Source organism: Pectinophora gossypiella, chromosome 12 (genome assembly GCF_024362695.1).
Source record: "Pectinophora gossypiella chromosome 12, ilPecGoss1.1, whole genome shotgun sequence".
Lineage (NCBI taxonomy): Eukaryota > Metazoa > Arthropoda > Insecta > Lepidoptera > Gelechiidae > Pectinophora > Pectinophora gossypiella.
This window is the reverse complement of record NC_065415.1, coordinates 15,454,094-15,478,442: the sequence shown is the minus strand read 5'-3', so window position 1 is coordinate 15,478,442 and position 24,349 is coordinate 15,454,094. Positions and strand designations below refer to the sequence as shown.

Sequence of the window (24,349 nt, the reverse complement as noted above, 5' to 3'; positions counted from 1 at the left end):
TGGGATTAACTTTCTGAGAACTTATATTAGGCAGCTAAATTACTCAATTGTATAATAATATATTATTATGTTTATTAAAAAAAAAAGTCTAGGGCCCTGTGCCGAGGTTTTCTTGCAGCTTCTTTTCCCCGGCTATACAGGTTGTGAGAAGCTGCAGTAGTTTTAGACTGATCAGACGTTCATTATGTAAAAATTGACGATTCAAAGTGTAACTATGTTACCTACTGAATAAAGATATTTTTGAATTTGAATATTATGTGGCAAAAAAGTAGAAAGTCGATTATTTTAAATAAAGGATAACATTACAAGCATAATAAGAATTTGATTGCACATACAGGAAATAAAAAAAATACAAACAAAAGATAAATAATAAAAATATTTCCTCATCTGTATTTCGTGTTAAGAAATTGACAAGAAGAGATAATGTATCTCATGTGCTCTTACGCAATCAATAATAACAGTGTATTTTATAACACGTGCTCTTATTTATTATTGTTGCACAAGATAAAATAAAAATACGAAATATGCATTATGCTTCAGGTAGTTACTTAGAAAACATGAATGCTTACGAATAACCGAATATGTACCAGTATCAGTCAGCCAAATTACTAATTTACAGGTATTAAATACAAGTGAGGACATGTCACAAAAATCACTTTGTGTTTCCTTGTTTGTTTAGGACGTAACAGGCTGATCACCTGATTGTTCGAAAGTAAGATGATCCGTGTCTCGGACGGCACGTTAAGCCGTTGCCGCGTTGGTCCCGGTCACTTCTTACTGATGTATGTCAATTTTAGTAATTTGACTCTTCTTCTTGTCATACCTCATCAACCCTGGTATCAGGGTTACTATTGAGCCGCCAAAGGCCCCTGACATGACTCACGTAACGACTACGTACATACATCAGTAAGACGTGACGCGCGCGGTGGATATGCGACGTTCGACCAGAAATAAGAAATATAAAAATTCAATGAAATTTTTGTCACACCAAGCTTACAAGAAGAAGTGAAAGTGGTGTGTCAGGATTGTACAGTCACGAGTACTAATATGTATACACTTTGGAACCATGTCACATTAACTTTTTTGACAAATTAAACCGTAAGTCTCATTAAATGTCAAACATGATAGTGCGACAGGGTTCTAAAGTGGGTACATGATATTGCTCATGACTATACGTAGTAAGTGGAATTCCGTGGTCTCTGCCTAACCCAATGGGAAATAGACGTGATCTTAAGTATGTATGTATGTTTTTATATCCGGGTGTATGATAATTAAGTATACTTACGACGCGTGTGATAAGCAGCTGACACATTTTATGTTTATTCTCTTGGTAGGTACTACCAGTCAATGAACTCAAACTCGAAACTGTGTTTATTTGATCAACTTTGATTTGACATTTGTTTGCATTGCGCCCTTACTTTTATATGCGCAAATGTCAAATTGCAATATTGTTTTCTTAGATGAATTTTATTGCTTCGATGTGGACATTTAACACCCCTGAATAGACATTGACTTGGCTTGCTATCGTGCATGGCGTATTATTATAATGTCAAAAACCGCAAAACAAAACAAAAAATGGTTTGGTTTTGGTTAAAACCAAATTTGTTTTTTGACATTTTGAGAAAAAAGTATTTCGTTTCATTTATCTGTGTGTGACTCCACCAACCCGCATTGGAGCAGCGTGGCGGAGTATGCTCCATACCCTCTCCGGTTGATTGAGGGGAGGCCTGTGCCCAGCAGTGGGACGTATATAGGCTGTTTATGTTATGTTATCTGTGTGTACGTAAGCAATCGGTATAGATTGTTTAATAAATGCGTGGACGCGGTATTTAGTGACTGATTATAAAAATAGTACGTGTGCTGTACACACTAGCCGATAAGTTGACAGATAATTTAGTAATTAGGTTATAATTACATAGTCATCCTGATAATAAAATGCTCTGCCATTTTAAAATCTGCCATTTTGAATTTGCTGAGTTAATATCAAGCGGAATTTCCTATTAACAATCAAGAAGAATTATCCGGCGCCAAAATATAAAATTGAAAATAACTAAAAAAGTTTAAAATAAGTCACGAATTTTGCGACGAAAAATTTTACGTTAAAAGTGAAAAGTATTCATTTATTATTTACAACATAATGGTTTGCCCATGGCGTTATAAATGTACAATTACTTTTATTATTAATCCTCACTAATTTAAGAGCTACGCTCTTGTCGGTGTAATATTCTCCATTCTTGTCTATCAAAGGCCAATGCTTTCACTTCCTTATATGACACGACGTTCGCCTTCTCTTTAATCTGTTCCATATTTATATTCATTTATTGCATGTCACAAACATAAATTAAGGTGGAACATAGTAAGAAGGTACATGTGACGCCCTGCAAGGGCACGGCAATATAAGAGAGGCGACACTAGGTGCCGTATTATAATAATATTATAAGATGTAAGGGGACCCATATATCATCTTTCGGGTCTCAAGTCAACCTCACCTGCCCGTGGTGCATCCTGCTAATGAACAAACGAGGCTCTGACGGCCCACCAACCCGCATTGGACCAGCGTGGTGGGTAAAGGTCCAAACCCCCTATGATGAATACTCTACAACTCCGGCCCCAAGTGCCCGGCGGCTCCGGTAACTGTGATGGCTCTGACGGGAGCCGGATCGGTGCCGGGACCAGGGGTGCGAATAATCTCCGGGCGAGAGCGACCTCCCGTCAAACGACTACGGCTTGCGACATAAAGGACTCCGATATGCTTAGTATACTCACTTACAATGTAAAAACTCTAATGAGGGAAGAGAAACTGATAGAACTGGAAAATGCTTTGAAAGATATCAAGTGGGATATCATTGGCCTTTCAGAAGTGCGCCGAGAAGGAGAATCAACGGTGGAAAGAGAGGACAATATATTTTTCCATTTTGGAGCCACCGGCGGCATGTATGGTGTTGGATTTCTGGTTGCTAAAAAATGGAAAGGAAATATAGTTGAGTTTAAGGGCTACTCCGAACGAATTGCGGCGATGAAGTTTCGACTCACTCACAACAAGACTCTCACTCTTATTCAAGCATACGCCCCAACATCTGCGCATAGCAATGATGAGGTAGAGGAATTTTACGATCTTCTCAACAAGGCATGCAGTGACAACAGAGGCACATGGAATATGGTTTTAGGCGATTTCAATGCCAAAGTTAGTACACGAGAAAAAATGGATAATGACGATATCATCGGGCCTTACGGTCTCGGTGACCGAAACGATCGCGGCACTCGACTTATCCAATTTGCCTTTGGACAAATGATGAGTGTTAGCAATAGCTTTTTTGCCAAAAAACCTCAACGTCGATGGACTTGGGTATCACCAGATGGTCAAACAAAGAACGAGATTGACTACATATTATCGTCCAGCAAACACATCATCAAAGACGTTGGAATAATTAACAAAATTAAGTGTAGCTCTGATCATCGCCCGCTTCTAGCAAGAATCAGTTTCAACTTTCGTATTCATAGACTACACACATTCAGGAAACAGCTTTGTAAAATAGAAAATCAAACTTTAATTAACAATATTGAAAAATTTAATTTAGAACTAAAGAATGCTTTTGACTCTTTAAACATGGACACAGATGATGTTGAAATTCAATATAACAACATAAAAACTAGCATCGATACAGCTAGTAGAAAAATAAAACAACGTAGATTCAAGAATAATAGACTATCAGGAGACACATTATTATTAATTGAACGAAGAACACAGGCAGAAAGAAATACAGACACATATAGAAATCTGGATAGGGAAGTGAAACGGAATATAAGAAAAGATATTAGAACAGTAAATACAGAATTATTCCAAACCGCACTGGCAAACAATAAATCGTTACGAACTGCTAAGCAAGGAACGATACAGGGCAGAACGTGGATTACAAATCTACAGGACTCAAATGGATACAAACAAAATAGCCGAGACAAAATAACTACCATATGCACAGATTTTTACAAATCTCTATACTCTGACTGCTCGCAACCAACACCATCCACGGAATACTCTTGTACTGATACCATCTGTCCTATAACAGGTCAAGAAGTAGCATATGCCCTAAAAAATATGAAGAACTGTAGAAGCCCAGGCGAAGATTGTATTAGCACCGAAGTTTTAAAGATAGGAAAGTCTATATTACTGCCACATTTGACTAATTTATTCAATAGTACGTATTTTATATTCAGCAAAACTACCACATAACTTTTGTCATGCTAATATCATTCTTCTTCACAAAAAAGGAGACAAGTCTGACATCAATAATTACCGACCAATCAGCCTTGTTTCCCACATATATAAAACATTTATAAAAGTAATCGAGAACAGAATAGCTGGGACTTTGGACTTACAACAGCCCATAGAGCAGGCCGGATTTCGCCCTTATTTTTCCACCACTGACCATCTGCACACACTGAACCAGATCATAGAGAAGGTGAATGAATTTAATAAGCCACTGTATGTAGCTTTTGTGGACTACTCCAAGGCTTTCGACAGTCTGAAACACTCCGCGATTTTCACAGCTCTTCGTAATCAAAAGATAAACGACACGTACGTAAGGCTTTTGGAGTCAGTCTACAGTAGCAGTACAGCATCCATCAAGCTTCAATCTCAGGGTCCCACATTCCGAATACAAAAGGGCGTGAAGCAGGGTGATCCCCTTTCCCCAAAACTATTCACTTGTACCCTGGAGGAAGTTTTCAGGCGGCTAACAGTCCCATGGACGGAAAAAGGAATTGTCGTCGGCGAGAAAAGACTTACAAATCTTCGTTTCGCCGATGACATAGTACTTTTCGCATCCACGTCAGATGAGCTCCAACAAATGCTCCAAGATCTAAGCACAGCGAGCCTTGAGGTTGGACTAATGATGAACAGGCAGAAAACCCAATTAATGACCAATGGCAGGAAAAGTAGGATTGAGGTTGATGGGCAGGTAATACATTATGTCGACGAATACATTTACTTGGGCCAAGTAGTCTCGTTCCAAAATAGACAAGCAAAAGAGATCGACCGTCGTATCGACAACGCCTGGAAGAGCTACTGGTCACTAAAGCATCTAATGAAGGGGGATCTCCCCCTTTCATTGAAACGTAAGCTCGTCGACATGTGTATCCTGCCGATCCTAACCTACGGTGCCCAAACATGGTCACTGACAGCATCTCAAAAGTCCAAGCTCAAGGTCTGCCAAAGAGCAATGGAACGCAGTATCCTAGGCGTTAAACGAATCGACCGTGTGCGAAACACTACACTGCGCTCCAAAACGGGTATCACTGATGTAGGGAAAAAGTCCGCCAAACTGAAGTGGGACTGGGCCGGACACGTTTGTCGGATGCATCCGGAGCGGTGGGCACGAGTCGTTACTCACTGGATACCTCAGAGCGGGCTTAGAAGTCGAGGTAGACCGCGAAAAAGATGGTGTGACGACCTCAATGCTTATCGCAAGGATTGGCCGGAGATCGCGCAAAGTCGAGAGGAGTGGAAAAATCAAGGGGAGGCCTTTGCCCAGCAGTGGGATCGTATAGGCTAAATAAGATAAGATAAGATTATAAGATATTGGCCCCGGATCCTGCAGACACCTCCTAATTTTATTTTAAGTTATACCTGTCACATTCTTATCCGCCAGAAAGGAGAGAGATGGATGATTATCAACAAGTTAATTCTAAAACGAATGAATACCCCGGGCCAATAAAATAGGCACTCGCTGGTTTGCAATCCGTTTGACGTGCTGTCTACTTAACACTGTCGGATTATTGGCCGATGTAAAATTTTTAGACGATTGTTTTTGATCTCTGCTTAAAATTGACGTGTGTTCCATTTTTATAAAATTAAGTAATTAGGTACAAGATTATTTAGTTACACAATTATATAACACAGCTGTTTAGAATACCACACGTGAAAAACTTAATAACAAAATTAGAAAAAAACTAAAAACTTAATAAAATACAAAAAAAAAACTAAATAAAAAATAGAGATATCGAAGCATGTAAGTATTTAGTTTTATGTAAGCTCTTCGTCCTCCCCTTCCTCTCATTCCTTGTAGCTTCCCTTCTATGCTGATTTACTTTCACAACTAAACACACATATTTATGACATTTAGTAGATACTTAAATTTGCTTACACAAATCAAACAGAACCTATCTTATCATTAAAGATAATAAAAAGACACTTAGAAGCTTAAAATTCAGCCATTTCTTAGATTTTGATGCGTTTTCCAATGATAAACGCGGTTAGAAAACTTTACATAACTTTTTGTGGATATACAGGGTGTTAGTGACATCGTAACGAATACTCAGAGGGATGATTCAGACCATGATTCTGAGTTAATATCAAGTGGAATTTTCCGTCGCAAAATTCATGTTATTTTTTTAGTTTTTTTAAATTATTTTCAATTCTATACTTTTGCGATGGAAAATTCCACTTGATATTAACTCAGAATAATCAGCCGAATCATCCCTCTCAGTATTCGTTACGATGTCACTTACACCCCATACAAGTACATACAGTAGCCATACAAGTAGGTATGGGTGTTAGTGACACTGTAACGAATACTGAAGGGGATGATTCAGACCATGATTCTGAGTCGATATCAAGTGGAATTTCCTGTCGGAGAAGTCATGAAAATTTTAGAGCTTATTTAAATTATTTTCCGTTCCATACTTTTGCGACGGAAAATTCCACTTGATATCAACTTAGAATCATGGCCTGAATTATCCCTCAAAGTTTTCGTTACGATGTCACTAACACCCTGTATAATATACATACATACATAAGGCGCACGCTTATTAATTCTCGTTGGGGTAGATAATACGGAATTCCACTAACAACGTTCCTACCCGCTCCTTTGCCTTCTTCCAGTCTCATCAAAGACACTTATAGTAATTAAAACACATAATAACGGGTTCTTACCGCGTTTAAAGCAGATATGAGACTCCCGATATTTCGACACTATCCTACTACCTACACTACTTCTACTTATAGTGGTTTAAAGCTATAAAATATTTATATACACTCATCATCATCATCAACTTAAGAGCCACGCTCTTGTCGGTGCAGCATTTTCCATGCTACTTTTTTAGGGAAAAATACTGCAGTGGTTTCCCTCTTGCCTTCCGCCCCGCAGTACTCTGTCTGACGCAAGTGGGATGGCGCCCAGAGTAGTCTATTACAAAGCCATACTAGGACTCCTGTCGTCCGCCTCTGAATAGTACTGACAGTTACTGCTGCCCTCTGTCAGGTATATATACTATTGGGAAGGATATTCGTCGACCAAACGTATTTTAAAATTATATTATATGACAAAGACAAAATCGTCCTGATAACGTCCTGATGTACTCAGTAACAATTAGGCAGCCATTATTTATCATTAACCTCATTGATAACTACTCATCTTTATCGGCTTTAAATGAGTTCCGTGAATGTTATGTTATATTTTTATGAGCAGAAGGCTATTTATTTTTAAGGTCCAATTTGATTAGACAATTATAATCGACAAAGCTGCCCCACCCCGCTGAAACAAAATTAAATTTCCTAAATTGACCCCAACCGGAATTCGAAATAAGGTTTAGTGGTTAAGCTGTGTAGCAATTAAGAGCACATCCATTAAAATTAAATTAAAAACTATTTATTTAGTAAAAATTAATACAATGCTACCTAAAAGGACGTACACTTATTGACCAAATTGGAGATTTCCTTAAAAAGGGCTCAGTACGATATATACTCTGAACCGATTGATGAATGTGGAGGAAGCAAGAGAAGTGTGTCAGGGTCGAAGCAAATGGAATTCCATAGTCTCTGCTTACCCACGGCAGATAATAGGCGTGAGTTTATGTATGTGTGTTTATGTTTATGTATGTAATAGAAGGCTACTTTTAAGGAAATAATTACCTGTGTTAATAGAGCTCTTCTGTGTAATATATTGGTACGCGCATAGACATCCTAAACCTATGAGCACGCCACATTATGTAGTCAATAATAATAATAATATCAATAGATAGATAATGCATTATTTGTAAACTCACATTCTTTGCCTGACCGTCAAATACCTTTGTATAGAATGCTGGTCCTTCATGAATGAATGAACTCGAGGTCACTTCACTAATATGACGTTTATCTTATTCGTAATTTGTCACTGTTGTGACATAACGTGTGCAATGTTTTCATTCACACAGCTCGGCAATTGGAGGCCAGTCAACTTTTAAGAGTTGCGTCATGAACGTCAAACATTTCCTCTAGCTCATTTGCCGCAAAAGAATCAAATGGTGTAGACCTATAGCGGCGACGCGTCAATTTAAATACAAGATTAGTCTTGTTGTTCGCTATTTATTTGAGATAAAGACGTCAAACAACATTAATATAAGTAGGCAATTGATAACTGCAATCGTCGTGATAAAATTATTTGTATAAATATACTAATCATACATCAAACTTGCCTAAATACATCGACATATCGGTCACTGCATTCGCCTCCTTCGCACAACATGGACGGCGTAACATTCGAAGGATTCTTAGACAGCGTCACACCAAGACAACGTGAATATATCGAAAGTGTTGTTGTGAAACTTGGTCATAACGATGCTAAAGTGAAAGTGGAACCTGTAGGTAAACCAGGAGACAACTATGGAGCAGATGTCAGGAGAATTATCGTGGAGAGTGCTAAAGGTAACATCAACATGGTCGCTAAAATAGCTCCGGCGTATGAACAATACCGACAGGCAATCGACATCGGAAAGATATTCCTGAACGAATCTGTAATGTACACCGAACTATTTCCAAAATACACCGAACTAGAAAAAGAGGCAGGTATACCAGAAAGTGAAAGACTTCTGTATGCGAAGTGCTATGGTTGCCTATTGGAAGAGCCTAATGAAATAATCCTCCTCGAAGACTTGAAGGTCAAAGGGTTCACCATGCTGGACAAGTTTAAATCCCTGTCAGATGAAGCTATCAAGCTGATACTCAATAGCCTGGCTGCTCTACATTCCTTGTCTTACGTCCTGAGAGACCGAGAACCGGAAACATACAACACTCTAACAGAAAAATTCAAAACCATTTGGGAAACATTTGAAGAATGCGAATCACATTACCAACAAATGGAAGATGGTCTCTTGAGCGTGATAACAAACGACTACAAGAAATATCTAGTTGGTAAAATTACTCAGACAACAAAATATTTCGCTCAAGTGATGCAAGAAAATCGAAACTTAAAATCGTCCGTGATAATACAAGGAGACTCTTGGACAAATAACTTCATGTTCCAATATAAGGCAAGTACAGAATAATTTCATTTTTTTTAACAGCCTCCTTGGTCTAGTGGTTAGAGCGTTAGGCTCACGATTACTTATTGACTCATACTAATATAAAACAAAATATTAACCTAAATCTACAAACCACAATTAAATAAATTATATTATAATATATATTTCATAAATATATAAACATATTATATACTTTCTATATTGGTTTATAAATATACTTCATCATCTTACTTTCTCGGACAATCAGGTGATTCAAGCCTGAAAAGTCCTTACTAAACAAAGGACAGTCTCACAAAGTGATTTTGAAAATGTCCCCATCGGGAATCGAACCCGGACCAACAATATAACCACTTGACCACGAAGACTGTTTACTTTTCAATATTAATCTAAAATTCCATTTATACCAATCTCATAGATCTATAAATTCATATCACTATTGTGAGATAAATTTATGTTCCATATCTTGTCTCTATATTACTTTTATAATCAGTTATTTGTGCTTATAAACATTGGCATTGTATTGTTTGTTTAGTAAATTATGTCATAGATCAAAGTTCAGAATTCTAACTATCAAATTAACTAGCTTTTGCCCGCGGCTTCGCTCGCGTTAAATTCATAGTAACACGGTTCCCCTTACGACCATATCCAGCTTACGACATCGTATCAACAGTGGCTGCAAGTTGTCTTTGATTACTTGTGGCTCTGCCCACCCCATTAGGGATTACGGGCGTGAATTTATGTATGATGTATGTACGGTTCCACTTTCCTTATGTACGAATTTTTAGCTTCCTACCTTGAAAATTGCGGAATGCTCCATACAAACTTCCATCCAGGGAAGTGGGGGGTTAGAAAGAAACGAAAAATAGCCCATGTCACTCTCTATCATAGAAATTCGTAAAAAAATACAAGTGAGTAAAAACGAAAAAAGTTGGAAAGTCTTCTAATCTAGCCTGTAAATTATTTTTAAGTTCTTATACATTATATTAAAGGAGTCGCCATACTGTGAATATGGTCGCCCGTATCAAGCCCTATCTCACATAGTGAACGAGTGGGCACACCGGATCTCAGGTGTCACGGATGCAGCAGAGACTTCGTTGAGGGAGCTTCAGCTAGATATACGATCAACGCAGGACATAGGATAGGATTTTTGAGTGACATTTCGGCGCGTATTGAGGCAACTGGCGATCCGAGAGCTGGCAGCTATTTTGCGCAGAGGATAGGCCTGGCAGTTCAGAGGGGAAAGGCTGCCAGCGTTTTGGGCGCTCTGCCTCCGTGTGGCGCGCTGGATGAGATTGTTTATTTATAATAAGCTCGTATTTTTATTTTTAGATCATTTTTTATTACCAATAAACATAATATTATAAGTAGGAAGAAGGAAGAAGTAAGTAGGAAGAAGTAGGTAGGTTGCTTCTATGCTGTTCTGGGAGCAAATAAAAAACATAGAAAACGTTCAGCTGCTTGTCTTCCCGGGCATGTCGTAAAAACCGACAGAGGGATTGTGTCCTCCAACATGATGGACTAATGTTCATCGTATCCAGCTTACGACATCGTATCAACAGTGGCTGCAAGTTGTCTTTGATTACTTGTGGCTCTGCCCACCCCAGTAGAGATTACGGGCGTGAGTTTATGTATGTATGTATGTAGGAAGAAAAAATATTATCCACGCAAGATATTTTTTTGTGCCATACGCAATAATAATAAACTATTCTAATATATTTCTTCAATCTTCCAGGGTGACAAATTAGCGTCATGTTGCATGATAGACTACCAGCTGTCGTGTGTTAACAGCCCAGCATCTGACTTGGGCTACATGATCTTCAACTGCACTGACCACGAAATGAGGATGAAGCACTTCCACGAATGGTTGGACTATTACCACGCAAAACTGGACAAATACCTCACCTACCACGGTCTGAAAGTAGACCAATTGTTCACTAAAGAAGACCTTAAAAATGCCATGAAGTCTTCCGGAAACCTATCACTGGCCCAAGGTGTTATGGTGTCTAGCATTGTTTTGAGGGAAAACGAAGACGCAGAGAAGACCAAAGCTCAAATGGCTGACAATGAAGGGAATGTGATGGACTCAATGGTGAAAATGTTTAATGTGTCAGCGCTAAGTGAAGGAACGATAAAGCTATTCAGATCCAGATTAGAAGGCTTGGTTGACAGTCATCTAGCTCTAGGCTTGATTGAGTAACAAAAGTTTGAAATATTGAATGTCACGATTAGAATATTGAATATTTAAATTATACCTCCCCTTTTATTTAACTTACAAATTGTATGATATATTATTGTTAACGCAAAAAAAATATTAAAAACAATCTAGACGAGTAAATTATTCCAGTTTCTCATTTTTAAGGGTTCCGTAGCCAAATGGCAAAAAAACGGGACCCTTATGGATTCGTCATGTCTGTATGTCTGTCCGTCTGTATATATAAACAGGGACAAAAATGTTATACTATTAAGTTTTTCTTTTAAAATAGAATAGTTAACGTAAATGTTTGTTATTAAGGAGATTTCCACAAAAACATTTTTTTTATAGTTCATTATCCGTCAGTTTGTGTTTTTATGGTCAATGCGCATCCGGTTTTTTATAAAGCTGATCTTGATCGACCTTGAACTGAAGGGAATCGCACGATGATAGTGAGCGGTAAAATTAGTCTAATCTACAGAAGATTACCTTCATGGCTGCATGTTAGCAGTAAAATCAATTTACATACCTACACACATAAGTAGATAAGGTCATGCCTGCCGCCCGTAATCCCCATTGAGGTGATCGCATAAGCAACCAAAGACAAATTCAGATTTGAATAGAATATAGAATAGAATATAGAATAGAATGTAGAATAGAATGTAGAATAGAATGTAGAATAGAATGTAGAATAGAATGTAGAATAGAATGTAGGATAGAATGTAGAATAGAATATAATCATTTATCAAAAAACTTCTTAAACATGTATATGTCGCAGTCGGATTGTATAATCCGCTGTATTACATTACGGCTAGCTGTTTTCAAAAACAGGTCAGTTTTGTAATGCGGCGGATCAACGATTAGCTGTATTGAATGCGGCTAAGTAAAAATCCGCCGAAACGTATTCGTCGCCATACGTCATTCAACACGGCTAGCCGTAATGTAATAAAGCGAGGGATTAGCCGCCTCTTTGACAGTTTTTAGTTCCGATTCTTAACACTCATGGCGCTGCCTGTCATAACAACAACAGTGGCGTTGGATGCAGAAAGTGTGTTATTAAATAGCGAAGTTACGAGTGAATTAAATAAAGGAAACGTGTTAAATGGCTCTCGTTAAATGACGCGGACCCATTTATTGGAGAACGTATCGCAATGACAATACGGCTAATCGTTGGACCGCCGCATTACAAGACGACCCTGTTTTTGAAAACAGCTAGCCGTAAAGATAAAGAAAAATAATAATACAGCGAATGCGATGCGTAATGTAATACAGCAAATTATACAATCCGACTGCGACATATACCTACATTACTAGCGGACCTCGCACTAGGAAAACCCTGTATCGCGAAGGTCCTGAACATTTGTTGTTAGCAAAAACTTTTAATACACCATCGAGCTAGCCTTTCATAGTAGTAAAATTATAGTATATTGTCGTACAATTTTTAATAACAAAAGTAATAGAAAACAATAAAAAGTTACATTTTATAGGACAAAAAAATTGCATCTACTGTTGATGTTATACGAAGTATAAGGCCTGTGCCTACGGTGGATGTGAAGAACCTTGCGGTGTACAATAAAAAAATTTTTTTTTTCTTTTTTTTTGTTACTTTAAGCTGTTGGTCTCGGCTATTAACCGTAAAACAGCTCCTCCAACCCGCAGTGAAGCAGCGCAGTGGCGTATGATCCCTCACGTTTGATTGAGGAGAGGCTTGTACGCATATAAGCTGTTTTACGTTTATGTTTTTCTTAATAGATAATTTATAACTCACCTAGCTGTAATCGGGTAAAAAGAGAAGTCTGTCTCTCACTGAAAATTTGCACAAAGGCCTCCTATATGGTGTAAACAAGGAATAAGGGATATTTTTTTCGAAATTCCCTCGAGGTACGTTAAAAAGGGTCGAAGCGTAGCCGCGGGCGACTACTAGTCTAAAACAATTAATTTCCATCACAACTGTCGCTCACATCTTGATCTTGAAACTCCGAGGATTACTTACAAAGTTGACGTCAAAACTCGTCAAGACCACAGTGTGCACGTTCAAAGAGTTTGACGGGCCTATACAAACTGGATTTGATTCTGGAACTAAGTTGCACTTGTTTTAAGTTTACGCGGTTATTATCATAATTAAAACACATAACAACGGGTAACACACACGGGTAACGGGTACATTTAAACGCGGTAAGAACCCGTTATTATGTGTTTTAACTAAGTTGCACTTGTCGATTGCACCATAGCAATATTTGCCTTTTATATTGACATAGGTACTTCCGTAGACTGCGTTAGGTGGCAAGTCGCCCACTTCATTAAGGGCTTATGGGCGAGTTTTGACGTCAACTTTGTAAGTAATCCTAGGAGTTTCAAGATCAAGATGTGAGCGAAAGTCGAAAAAAATATCCCTTATTCCTTAATAAGGGATATTTTTTTTCGAAATTCCCTCGAGGTACGTTAAAAAGGGTCGAAGCGTAGCCGCGGGCGACTACTAGTCTAAAACAATTAGTCAGGAATATTTGCCATTTATATTGACATAGGTACTTCCGTAGACTACGTTAGGTGGCAAGTCGCCCACTTTATTAAGGACTTATGGGCGAGTTTACACTTTTCTATTTTTGTAGTCTACGCACCTGAATGGATTGATGAGATTGGGTCAGTCACTCCAAACAAATAATAAAGCGTTAATATGGTCGAAAAATCATGTAAATGATGTTCTTTGTCAGACAACACCAAATTACCCGTTCGTTCTTCGTTCGGAGTAGACGACAAAAAGATGTAAACTCGCCCGCAATCCCGATATTAAGTGGGCGACTTTACACCTGACGGTCGACTAGGGTTACCTACCTACTAGGGTTATCCGGATATTTCCGGATTTTCAGCCTTCGGGTTATAAGGATTGTTTTACTATCTACTAATCTTATCGAAACTATCAACTATTGGTAATACTATTTGTAGTATCGGTTGTGAAAGATAGACAATATTACTGAGAGATACCTTTTCGGTATCATTAGCCGATGGCGAAACTAATGTTATTGCAACAACACTTAACATATTCAACGCCACATGGGCCACAAGTGGGTCAAGAGAGAATACTCAGTCAAGCCAAAGCAAACTCTGATTATAATTGATTTATTTTTATAAAAATTGATTTGTACAATTTTAGGTTTACAATTTGGGTTTACACATGATTGCAGTATTTTATCTATCTATCTATCTATGATTGCACAAATTAATTGTTAAACCCTGAGTCCCAAACTAAGCTTAAGCCTGTATCTTGGGAATCAAGATTTCCGTAATTTTTACATATTGTTGTATTATGGTCCTAATCGTTGAAAAATATGTTTATTTGCACTAATAATTTTGTGTATTTATAGCAGGCGGGTTGAAGTAAATAAAAAAGTAGTTTGTATTATTCCACTAAATTCAAATTTATGAGTTGAATTTATGTTTGGCTCATGATAATTGATATCACGTGGTCTACTGTTTTTGTGCCAGGTTATGGCAATAGGCTCGCCCCCTATTACATGGGGCGTAAACTTTCAAGCTGGCGGGAAGATGTATAAACCATTCACCTCTGCCTACCCCTTCGAGGATGCAGGTGTGATACTATGTTATATTAAATGTCATTTTTATTTTCAGGTCGTTACCAACTTGCCAATGAGAAACTGAAAAGTCTAAAAGTCAAATCCTCTGGGTCATTCGTTAGTTACTCAGAAGTTTGAAGAAATATAATAAAAGGAAATATGCTTATTTTAAAATCTGTTCTTATTTCTTTCACATAAAGTTATGATTATTTTTAATTCGAAACATTAACGAATGATGAATGAGGAAGAAGAACCCACTGACGTGGGTAATAGGCGTGAGTGTATATAACTTTTGTTCTATGTATAATTTAAAATTATTTTATCCTTTTAAATAAAATAAAGAATATAATACTATGTATAGAACGGTAACTATCCGCCCCGCATCGATTCGTATTGGGTGTGCAACTAAATTTACCCTCTGGGACTTATTTATACTATATATTAAAAGTATATACTAAATATATAGTATTATATTATACTATATATTAAAAGAAAGTACTTTAGTATATTTATTATTACTTACTTACTTACTTTGTATTTAGTATATACTTTTAATATATTTATATACTAAAGTAAGACCGCAAGCCGCTAAGAAGTAAAGGGGAGCGCACGTACTGTACGTCTCGCTCGCAATTTATTTATTTATTTTTAATTGGCTACTTGACAGTTGTAATAATAAAACATTAAATATGTCAAATATAGTAGTTTATCATTTAACGATAATTATCCAATAGTTTTTTTATTACGAAAATCTTTTTTAAATATTTATTTTTTACAAAATAAGAAGTTTTTTATCTGGGTCGTTCTTCTTTTTTATCGACAATGATCTGTACTTAGTTCTGATAGGTTATATGTTTTAGAATTTTGTATAATCTTTCCATTGTCCAAAAATATAGGAAATATAATATATAATATCTTATTATACTCAAAATACTAGCAAAATACTAATCGGTCCCTTGATTAGTGATTAACTTAGCTTGATTGTTTTTCACAAAATTCTGTGACAGAGTGGTAAATCAAAATGCTGTCTCCGATGAAAAGGGCCACTCTGTCACAATTTTTTTTTGAATGCCCCTGCAAAGAAAAGTATTTTAACAAAATAAAGAGAAACTCTAAATAGTCCTCTATAGACACATTTTATATGATGTTTTAAAATACTTATTGTCGTTATAATTTTAAAGGTGTTAAATCCTATACCTATATCGAGAAAATGTATTTTCATTGTCGATAAAAAAGAAGAATGACCCATCTGTGTATTACAAATCCCGGAAAACGGGCGGCCATGATTGAGCTTCGCATGACGTCTCATTTCACAAAATAAACTATCTGACAGGTTTTAAGTTATACTGCTTGACAGTTTCTTTGTTTGTTGAAATGTGACGTCACTGGGGCTTTTCGGCGGGAAACGGGAACGGGACAGTTGCTTTCTTCATTGAGTAATCTAAATAATTAATACGAAGTGGTGTTTTGTGGTTAATGATCGCATTAAGTTAGTCGGAAGACATTCGCGACTGTTATTATATTGGAGTATTCAATGAACAAAGTGTATCTGCCTATTTTCGCTTCGTGGCGGGAAGCCGCTTCATAACTCAAAAGTTTATGCGGACTTTTGAGTTAATTCGTTTGGGGTTCGGAGTCTACTCCGAGGGTGGGGGCTTTCATCATCATCACCTTTCATCATTTCATTAATCATCAAGAAAAAAAATACAAAGGCATAGTTCCCTTTGCCTTACCATTCGGGGAAAACCAAAAAAAAAAGTGACGTCACTGGGCAAAATGTCACGTAACCAACCATTTTCGCGCGAAATTTAAAATGATCGAACAAAAATGTGTTTTTTTTTCTGTTAGATACATTTTCTTCGAGAAAATCTGTTAGCCAATTACACAGTAAAACGGGACACGGCAAGAATGCTTTTTTGTACGAAGTGGTGTGATGATATAACTGTTTTCCCTACTAGGTATATTACTTTTTATTCGTTACTTACCCCTTCTTGAAAAGGGAACGTGCAAGTTGTTTTCTAATAACTTACTTACTTGCAATTTTACTTCACACCTGAGGGATATTCAAATTCAAATTCAAAATTCAAATTCAAAATATTTATTTCGGAAACTAGTCCATATTTAGTTAGTAACAAAAGGCTTAACCTAGTATTAGTAACGGATTCGAAAGACGAACAACATAAAAATAAAACACAAGAGACCGGCCCGAATCACCGAAGCCGCGGGCAGCTATGTAACAGCGTGCAATCGCACCCAGCGGTCGCACCCAGCGGTACATATACATTTTTATTCAAAACAAAGTCAAAAACCAATTGGCCATTCCAGCAGGTAATCGAATGACTGTAATACAAAGTAATGACATTTAATTCCCTCAAAAGACTAAGGACAAAGGCTTCAACAACAACGCTTTTGTTCATTTTGATTTACAATTTCCACATAAAATCGTTGCCTGTATTCCGCTTCAGGCGCTACAGCTATTCAATAATGGACTGGTCCATTACCGACCTTCGAATTAGTCTAAAGCTTGAACCACAGAGAAATGGCATCGAAAGTACAGAACCGGGAATATTTTGTTAAGTTCGAGTTCGTATTATGCATGTAGAAATCCACTACGGCTTGACATGACGCGTTTTCTTGCAATCCCCTTCACCTAAGCATATCTCCACATTTTTTTTTTATTCAAAATAGGTTTTAACCACAATCTCTCCTGGTGAGTTGGAACTTGTATTACCTAGTAAAAAACAACCACTAGTTTTCAAGAAGAATGGATAGACGGGAAGAAAGCAGTGGGGCGAGGTACATTACCGGCAGTGCGTACACAAACATGGCCAACATGCCCAACGTGATAAAATTATCTATCGATTAAATATCTTTTGTCGAAATCGAAAAGTTTGTTTTTTCCCTTTGTTTACATTTTGCCAGAAAGACATGACTTATCTGGGTTCACAATTAGCACCAATCGACAAAACGACATAATTATACCGTCAGAATCGATAAAATTTTATCACGTTGCTGACGATCGGCACAAACTACTATCTCGGATCGGACCTCTTTCTTCAAGTAGATTCTCCAAAAATCATGCCGGAACATGAGTTTTGTCGCTTATTGATATGATTCTCTTAATCGTCTCAGACGACGCGCACTGAGCCGAGATTCCGGCAAAACCCGGCACCCTCAGAGCTGTTTTCTTAAATTTTGTATCTGATGAGAATCCTCAGAGCTCTCCATTTCCCCGGCCGAGTAGTTAATGCAAGAGACAAAATTATTATAAGTCACAAAAAAGGCCCACATTATTGCTGGCGATTACGCCTCTGTTTATGGAAAGCTTTAATCATTTCTCTGATAAAGTGTTGCTTTATTTACGCTCAATGGAGGTTTTGCTTCATTATTGTTGTAAGGCTGGAACGAATCTCGGCGATAATGACGTCATCAACAATGGGCTCTGCGCTAATTGCTTCGCACTCATTTCCATGCGTTCCGTTCTTTTAGATAATTGTAGTTTTATACTGCGTCACTGAGAGTAGGCAAATATTAGAAATTGAAACTCATTTTATTCAGATCTTATTGAAAAAATCTATTGTGTCGTCTTCTTATTACTCATGGCTCAGGCCAACCTTTTTGAGATTGCGACTTTTGTAAGTTGCTCATAATACAAACTATGCCTATACTTATATAACAGTTTGTCATTTTTTTTTTATAATTAATGTATTTACATTTCACGACATTGCAGTGCAGAAGAGCTAATGTGCCGTGATCATCCACAGCATTGACCTATTTCACTCTACATTAACAAAAGAAGCATTCCAGTAATTGTATACATTATATTAAACAAAGAAGCCAAAACTAGAACATTGCTACTGTATACAAGCCAAACGTGGTCGTTTACGCAAATGGCTGCGGTACAGTCAACTGCAATAAGGTTGTATGAAATGTTATGATACCTTTTTGTTATTAACGTCTTAGTGATCGGACACATTGGTAGCGGACGAGGCTGCGGACGCAAGTGTGGGAGCTGTCGCGATTCTATGATTCCCCCCCCCACACCCACCACACACACACATACACACACACACACACACACACACACACACACACACACACACACACACACACACACACACACACACACACACACACACACACACACACACACACACACACACACACACTAGCGGTCATCGCCATGTTGCTTCGAAGCGCGGCGCAGTGCGGACGCTAGCACGACGACGCTTAAAAACGATAGTGTGGGAGAACCTTATACTAACTAAACAGTTTGAGATCCCCACTTCCGTTTAAAGCTTGACAATGGGAATGGTCTTAGTATCAGCGACAAACCGACAAATTAATTTGTACCGGCACGGGCGGCACAGATTCCGCGCCGCGCGATTTAAATCAAGGGCTTTGACCAATAGACGCAACTAATCCTATCTACGTGGACAAATGTCGTATGGCTAACCATAATAACATAACCTTACTTCATTAATTCCTTTTTCTAATTAGGTGACAAGTCGCCCTCCTAATATCTGGTCTTCGGGCGAGTTTACACTTTATGTATTTTTGTAGTCTACTCGCCTGAATAGTTTCATGAGAAGGGGCCAGTTTACTCCGAAGGATAAAGGAGTAATTGGGTTCTTTCGCAGAAAATATAATTGACATCTTTCTTGAACAACTTACCAAATTACCCCTTCATCATTCGAAGTAATCTGCTCTAGTATCATGTAACCATTCAGGCAAGTAGACTTACTTGCTAGATACTAGTTTAAGATAAGAGATACTAGTTTTTTATAGTCACGAAAAAAAATAAAGAAAGTGTAATCTGGCCCGCAGGCCAGATGTTAAGTGGGCGACTTGCCACCGAATCCGCTTTTTTAACTTATTCCACATAAAATTATTTCGCCGACAGTCACGCAGAGCCCCGAATAGGAAATATTGTTTAGAGTCACCAGAGAATACGAAATGAAGCTAATACTACACAGGAAGTTGGTACAGCTATTTCATTAGGAGTTGTGGCATCACATGGCAATATCTCAACTCGTAAAGTAAACAACTCTAGTGGAGCAAACACCTACTGAATTCACACATGAACTTCCACCGTAACCTAAGCGCTTTTAGGATACATAGTGCATTCATAAACTCTGGCTCGTAAATCCCTAAAGGCTTCTTGCAACCACCCTTGATCGGCCCAATTTCTTTATAGTCAGCATGTACTTCTTCTATTGTATAGGTTGTGAGGAGTATTACCAACCTCATCAACCCTGGTGTCAGGGTTACTATTGAGCCGCCAAAGGCGCCTGACATGACTCATATAACGACTACGTACTTACATCAGTAAGTAATAACCGGAACCAACGGCTTATCGTGCCTTCCGAAGCACGGATCTTTTTACTTTTTGGACAATCAGGTGATCAGCCTGTAATGTGCTAACCAAACTAGGGATCACAAAGTGATTTTTGTGATTTGTCCCCACCGGGATTCGAACCCAGGACCTCCGGATCGTGAGCACAACGCTCAACCGCTGGACCACGGAGGTCGTAATACTTTATTGAGCACAACGGACATAAGATACGTAAATACATAAGATACTTTATGTAAAAAGCTTATTATAAGTTTAATGGCTACCTAAACGATAAAAATGTCTGGTATAGAATGGTGTTCCTCTAGTTATTAAATAACTTATAATGTATACCCTCATTGGTTTATAAAAGATGTGTTGCTGTTGCAGTTTCTTGTCATTTCTTCTCAGCCATAACACCTAGCGAAATGACGTAAATTCAAAAATGTTATATTGACCTTAAACGAGTTTATCCATGATAATTACGTTGAATAAATGATTCTGATTTTTGGTTTTTGATAAACTCAGGCTCGTAAATCCCTAAAGGCTTCTTGCAACCACCCTTGAACGGCCTAATTCCTTCATAGTCAGCATGTACAGATAGAATGTCCCTTTCTTGCACTTCTTCCGTGTCCTGAAATTCTTTTGTAATGCATTCTTCTGTGAAAGGCATACATATGTAAGAATCCGACAACTCACACATGTACCCACTACTAGACTTGTCTACTTCAGCTACTTCCACAGCATAATGTCTTACGGTATTTTGCTGTGGAGTCGAGCCGCGAGAAACTATTTTCATCAATCAAAAAAGAGCAATTGGTGCTGTTTATAATCTGCGTCGTCGGGACTCTCTAAGGGAGCTGTTTACAGAAATAAATATACTGAAGGTCGCAAGTCAATACCTATATTTATGGAAACATTATTATACGTAAAAATGTATCTCTGCTTCCGAGAAACAGTGAAAGATAGATAAAGATAGATAGATAAAATACTTTATTGAGCACAATGGACACAAAATACAGAGATAAGGACAGCATGTACAGAAAAGCACAACAGGCGGCCTTATTGCTCATGCAGCAATTTCTTCCAGGCAACCTTTGGGTACAGGAAAATTTTGTACAAGTATAATAATAGCGGGTTAGTGCATTCTAACAAAATAAATAATTAAAAGAACAACCTACATAAAATAAGTACATGTAACTACATATTTATATTATACATAAATATATAAAATTATTATATATTATATATATATATAATGACTATTAGACATAACTAAATAATTAAACATACATATAATAACACTATGGCAAAAGGAAAGATGGTTTACATAGAAGAAGAGGAGCCAGAGTTCACAAAGTGCGCCTTTACTTGTCCTTTAAAGGACTCCAGTGATGGTGCCCGCCTGATACACTCAGCAAGCTCTGAAAGCATACTTACAATACAAGAAATTGACACACATTTTCACCTGGGTTGAAACTAGCATGTTAATTCGAGGTTTTGCTAACAAAAATCACATCTGAATGTGATTATTTAAAAAGGGGCGTTCGAGGTTTTCGCTATCGAAGTTCGCAAATAGAACGTAAGTACCTAACCATAGGCTCCAACTTTTTACTAAACGTCAAAACAAAATATCTATGGAATTTGCATGAAAAAGTGACGTCATAGAAAAACGTGATAAGTTAAATAGAAAAAAGAAAAAATTTTCGTTAGTTTTAGATTTGTCTTTATTTAGTCATTAACATAATTTATCTTGAACCTAATACACGACCCAATTGATTGAAGCGTCGATTATCATTCTCAACTCGTGTGTTTAATAAAAAATAATGGGTCATTTTCCTCCCATGATGGACAATGTATTATACTCTCCCAGTCCAGCTTAGAAGCGCTCCCTAATGCATTTGGGTCACAAATCTTAAGAAAACAACGTTAATGTATTCGTGTTTTTGTATCAATCGATACTATAATCTAGTGTCCAGTTATTATGGACCTTTGTACTAGACAAAAGATGATCCCTTGTTGACAACGCGTATGGAATAATAAGCACTTCGGGTCTCCCGACGGTCTTGGATTCGTCCTTAAATGTAAAGCTAGTGCGCTTATTAGTATACCGGTTTATTAGGGCACTATTGGGGCACTGTTACGGCAAATGTTTGCTCGTGTTAGGGCATTAACGGTCAAACGAAATTTCGTTTTAACAAAATATATACATGTTTTTTTTAACAAGGTCTAGGGCTGTGACGAAGGTTTTTTTCCAGCTTTTTTTTTTCCTCGGGTATACAGGTTGTGAGAAGCTGCAGTAGTTTTAGGCGGATGAGACGTTCGTTGTTTGAAAATTGACGATCTAAAGTGTAATTATGTTACCTACTGAATAAACATATTTTTGAATTTAGAATAATATTATGTAAATTTCACAATCAAAACCTGGTGTTGTACTTGCACTTTAATTACACTTTTATTTATCGTTACATTTATATGAGTATCAGGAGTATCACATTTTCAAGGTCCAAACACAAACAAGGGAGCGGGGTTACGCAGTTGAAGACGAGCGGTATACTTCATATTCTGAATGTCATTTTCAGTCATGAACTCCACTTTTTGAAGTCTCCCATCGGGAAGAAGTACGTAGTACTCTCCAACACTCTTTTGGACTTCCACTGGGCCGTCTAGTTTCTCCGCTTGAGGGTTATCCGTTGTCGGGGCAGTGGTCGTTTCGGCGTCAGGCGCTCCATAGGTGTTGTCAGGAGTACCGTAGTTGGTTGAAGGAGGTTCATTCGGAAGAGTGAAGGGTTGGCCATCAGGCTTCCATCCTGATGGAGCGTACGGACCACTTTGTTGGGGCGCTCCGTAAGAATCCGCAGGTTGCTCGTTGGGAAGCGTAAACGGTTGCCCAGCTGGTTTCCATCCAGAGGGCGCATAACCACCATCTGTGGTTGACTCCATTGGTGCATCAGTGGTCGTTGGGGCTAGTTCGATTCGCTGGGACCTAAACCTCGCTGGTCTAAAGCGAGGCGGCTCAGCCAACACCACAGCAACGACACAGGATAGCACAAGAAACTTCATCTTGGATGTCTAATAGCTGAATGATGTTGACAACAATGTTAGACCTCAATTTATACTGCATAGACTAGTTTATGAGGCTTTGTTGTAGCATATAAGGTTTGAGGATAAGAGGAGAGGATCTGTAGGCTGAGCACGTATGTGACATTGACCCTTTAATGTCGGACGTCAATCGGCAATGGTCTGTCAATGACGCAGCCAATGCCGGTTGATTAGACGTGTAATGAAATTAATTATATGATGCACCTGCAATAGACTGCTTCCAAAAATGGCCTGAATTAAACACGTTACAGTGGTTTATGCTTCCTTGCTCTGTAGTTTCCATAATGGGTTATTGCATGGTATAAGAAGACCAGGTATGCACAAAAGTGACAGCTAACATTTCAAGGTTAGCTCAGCTGACGTCATCCCGCCTTGCGTTGCCATTCCATAAAAAAGAAATTACCCACGACCATTGTTTTTATATATACTTTGCGAGGAAATTTTGATCATTTTGTAAAAGAGTTACTTTTAATGACTTTTATGTATGTGACAAGTAATAGTAATTAAATACATTAGTCAGTAATTCAATTAATTTTCAATAATAAAATTTACGTTCTGGGAATGTTGGAGATACCAATTCAATGGTAACACATACGTCATCAATGGGCTAAGCAATAGCGGCTTGTCATAGGATAGAGCATACCTGGTTTTCTTGTACCATGGGTTATCAATGAGCCCCCAACGGCATATGCCATGGCTCTTCTAACGATTATATTTACTTAAGTAATAGCCAGGATAGACTACTGAACGTGCCACCCGCAATATCCTAACCAAACTAGGGACTTTTGTAGTATTTCTCCACCAGATCGAGAATCATAAGACCAAGAGGTCATAACCAGAGAATATAAATATGACACACTAATATTATACAGG

At 37.9% G+C, this 24,349-nt stretch overlaps 3 protein-coding genes across 3 annotated transcripts in view; 1 reads left to right on the top strand and 2 right to left on the bottom strand.

Moving 5' to 3' along the window:
• Nucleotides 1-24,349, bottom strand: part of LOC126371640 (uncharacterized) — a 342,871-nt gene that overhangs the window by 188,757 nt on the left and 129,765 nt on the right. The window lies entirely within an intron of this gene.
• On the top strand, nucleotides 8,234-14,561 carry LOC126371279 (uncharacterized). Its single transcript, XM_050016568.1, has 2 exons — nucleotides 8,234-9,288; nucleotides 11,012-14,561. Exons 1-2 carry the CDS (start codon nucleotides 8,503-8,505, stop codon nucleotides 11,474-11,476), a joined length of 1,251 nt encoding a protein of 416 aa, XP_049872525.1. The 5' UTR covers nucleotides 8,234-8,502; the 3' UTR covers nucleotides 11,477-14,561.
• Nucleotides 22,800-23,473, bottom strand: LOC126371350 (pro-resilin-like). The gene has a single exon (XM_050016658.1). The coding sequence runs from the start codon at nucleotides 23,435-23,437 to the stop codon at nucleotides 22,874-22,876; it is 564 nt and encodes a 187-aa protein (XP_049872615.1). The 5' UTR covers nucleotides 23,438-23,473; the 3' UTR covers nucleotides 22,800-22,873.

Coding starts and splice junctions, on each gene's coding strand:
- LOC126371350 (XM_050016658.1), bottom strand. CDS start 23,437: ATGAAGTTTCTTGTGCTATCCTGTGTCGTTGCTGTGGTGTTGGCTGAG.
- LOC126371279 (XM_050016568.1), top strand. CDS start 8,503: ATGGACGGCGTAACATTCGAAGGATTCTTAGACAGCGTCACACCAAGA. Junction 9,289..11,011: donor ACTTCATGTTCCAATATAAG/GCAAGTACAGAA, acceptor TCAATCTTCCAG/GGTGACAAATTAGCGTCATG.